At 41.3% G+C, this 3402-nt stretch overlaps 1 protein-coding gene across 1 annotated transcript in view; it reads left to right on the top strand.

The window, feature by feature from the left end:
• LOC112145547 (girdin-like) overlaps positions 1–910 on the top strand; it is a 4318-nt gene extending 3408 nt beyond the window's left edge. The window contains exon 3 of the mRNA XM_036211759.1: positions 883–910. Coding sequence (XP_036067652.1) covers positions 883–910 — 28 coding nt within the window. The remainder of the gene's footprint in view (positions 1–882) is intronic.
• The last annotated feature ends 2492 nt before the right edge of the window (positions 911–3402 follow it).

Below are 3402 nucleotides of genomic sequence, written 5' to 3'. Positions count from 1 at the left end.
CACACACACAAAAAAAATAGCGAGTATGGGCAAAATACTTCATATTCAAATAGGAAACAAAAAAAAATTAGAGAGTTGGACAAAAGACTTTAGATGGAGGTAGGACACATACAGAAAAAATAATTAGAGTATGAGCATAAGACTTTAGATGCAAGTAGGACACACACACAAAAAAAAATAGCGAGTAGGGGCAAAATACTTCATATGCAAATAGGAAACAAAAAAAAAATTAGAGAGTTGGACAAAAGACTTTAGATGGAAGTAGGACACACAGAAAAAATAATTAGACTATGTGCATAAGACTTTATAGACGAGTAGGACACAGAAAGGGCAGACACAAACATATTGAGGGAATAAAATGGGAAATAAAATAAAATTATGATTGGCTCCATAATATTTGTGCTACCCCAGGATATTTTGGATAGGAGTTTGTGTTTGTGTAGGGGGGGACGGGAACATTGCGTGCCCCCTATGAATATGTGTTTCTTAAAAATGCCTCCCCTACTTAACACATGCACACACAAACAGACAGCATCTTCTGACATAGCACAAGGGCATATTTGTAAAAATCGGGTCCAGCTTAAAAAAAAAAAAAAAGGGCGACACACTAATAAGTGTGTTTGTGTGGGTTTTCTCTGAGTGCTTCAGTTCCCCCCACCCAATCTTTGGATTAGTATTAGTTAAACTAAAAAGTGTTGCAATTCTTTACTATTCTGCCTCTTAATTTTTGAAAATCTGGTCACAGAGAAAGAATTGCAACACATCAAATTTTTCCCCTCCGTGAACTGCCACCTTATCGTGGTGGAGGGGTTTGAGTGCTCGAGTGATCCTAGAAGCTCATCTATCCAGGGCTAACACCCAAGGAATGGTGTCTTATGACAGATGGGTTCTAGGTGACGAGTCAGACTAAGAGCGGTTCAGAATCTCCAAATGAGTCAGAAATAACTTGATCTGGTCCCAACACAGATTGCAGTCAGAGCACCTTGACAACTTGACAAAAATAAATTTGATTACACCTTCCTTAGCCGACCACCTCCAGGAGAACTGTCGAGGATCTTATTCATTGTGGCTTAAGCAACAGTCAAAGGCAAGTGCCCTTGGTAACTTCTCATAGAAGTTGGTTTTTGGAACATGGAATGTCCCCTTTCCTCCATGAACTGACACCTTCGTGAAGCACGCTGTAAAATGCGCCTGTGCTCTTCATCTGTGGAGGGTTTTTTTTTTTTTAACCTACAATAGTGTTTCCCAACCCTGGTCCTCGGGGCACACTGTCCTGCATGTTTTCCATGTTGCCCTGCTTATGCACACCTGATTCATCTTATCATCAGGCTCAGCAGAAGCCTGACAATGACGGTCATCAAACGCAGGTGTGTTTGAGCAGGGTTGGATTAAAAAAATGCCGGACAGTGTACCCTGAGGACCAGGGTTGGCAAACACTGACCTACAAGGATGACGCACAACTAGCCTTCTTCAAAGTTACCACAAACAGTTCAGCAGGTTTAATTGGCATAGACAGGAGAACGGGAGTGAAGCACAACTAAAAGTCCACAAAAGAACAGTTGTTGAGCTTCTGGGAGTGAAAGCAGGAGCTGATGGGAGGTGTAGTGTGGAGACCCAGGAAGTGGTGATGGATCCCGCCGATTGCCAGAGACCAGGGTGCCCGAGGGAAGTCAGCCACTAGGGTAGGATCGAGGATGTTGTCCCGGTCCACCCAAGACTGCTCCTATGGACCATAGCCCTCCCAGTCCAGGACGTACTGCAAGTGCTCATTCCGGCGTTGGGAATCCAGGACCTTTCTGACCCAGTCAGTAATCAAGGTGGAAACAGAACCATCCAAACCCTGCGCGTAGGGCTCCTCAACATTCGGACCACCACCAAGCTTTAACAGAGAGGCATGAAAAGTAGGGGCGATGCGATACACTGGGGGCAACTGAAAGCGGAACAACATGGGGTTCACCTGCTTGATGATCCAGAAGGATCCCACGTATCTCAGACTCAGTTTTCCGCAGGGCAGCAGAAGCTCAGATTAGGGCTGGGCGATATGGCAAAAAAAGAAAATCACAATTTTTTTTCAATTTTATTTCACGATTTCTTTCACTGGGAGTAAATGGTAAATGGTGTATACTTGTATAGCACTTTTCTACCTTCCTCGAAGGTCCAAAGCGCTTTACAGTCACAGACACTGGCACTAATGTTCCACCAGAGGAAATTTGGGGTTCGGAGTCCTGCCCAAGGACACTTTGGCAAAAAGCAGGAACCCAACCTGCAATCTTCTGATCAGAAAAATGTTTTTATTTTTATATTATTTCTATTTGTATTTGTAGTTCAATTTTGTATATTGTAAATTATAAAACAATAATATTAAAAAATAAAATAAACATAATGCAACCACAAGAAAGCACTACTCAGTGTTTTTCTGTGCCGGTCCCAAGTCCGGATGAATGCAGAGGGCATTTATAGGGAAGCTGTTCGTGTAAGCCAAAGCCAAATCAAATATGAAAATCATGAACAGCAATGATTCTCTATGGTGACCTCTATAAGTACTCTCTTTTGACGCCTGTCACATTTACCGCTTTAATGCCTTGACCCTTTGACGCCCTGGCCGCGGTGCAACCACCCAAGAACTTCATACGTTGACAACATCAGTGGAAAGCAAGGTTGATATAGAGTCTGTAGCTTGGGTTTATATGTTTTGGAGAACTGTACAGAGGCGCTGGCAAGCATGTCACCGTGTCTGGGTTCACCAGACCCCCCCCTCAGAGTCTCTCTCGGTGCACGCTGCTGCTCTCTTGCAGTGGGGCTGCGTCTAACTGCTGTTTTAAACTGTACTTCCATCTGTCAGTGGCCCAGTTTGAGCATTAACCTCCCATATGGAAAAAAAATACAAAAAAAGCATCTAAAAAATGGACATGACCTACAGCATTAATTATTTGCTTCACATGTATATGAATCATATAAAACTCTTAAGCCCCATATATGATAAACTCCTGAAAGTGGCCACTTTGTCATTGTGTTAATACATGAAATTAAAAAGAATTATATGTTAAACCTTTAAAAATTTTCTATATGGAATAAAAGAAACATAATATATGAACAAACAATTACTAATTTTCAACCTATTATACTTTGTTTCAACAGGACTTACGATAAAACAGTTAAGAACAACTGACATCTTTCTATTAAGATTACATACCATCTTTTTTGCTTTGAAAAATTCAAACATTTTAAGTGACCAAAAATGACTTGCTTTATAGTTGTACTTACCACATAGATATTTTCAGTTATGTTATATTTAGCACCAGCCTACCTGTAAAGGATAAGCATAGAAAGGGTTTGGTTTCATTCTTGTACTCTGATTTGTGTCCAAGCAGTATGAGGCTCTTTTCAGTCTTACTTGTGATA

This window comes from Oryzias melastigma, linkage group LG5 (assembly GCF_002922805.2).
Source record: "Oryzias melastigma strain HK-1 linkage group LG5, ASM292280v2, whole genome shotgun sequence".
In the NCBI taxonomy this organism is placed as follows: domain Eukaryota; kingdom Metazoa; phylum Chordata; class Actinopteri; order Beloniformes; family Adrianichthyidae; genus Oryzias; species Oryzias melastigma.
The sequence above is the reverse complement of the archived record's forward strand: the minus strand, read 5'-3'. Positions and strand labels throughout refer to the sequence as shown.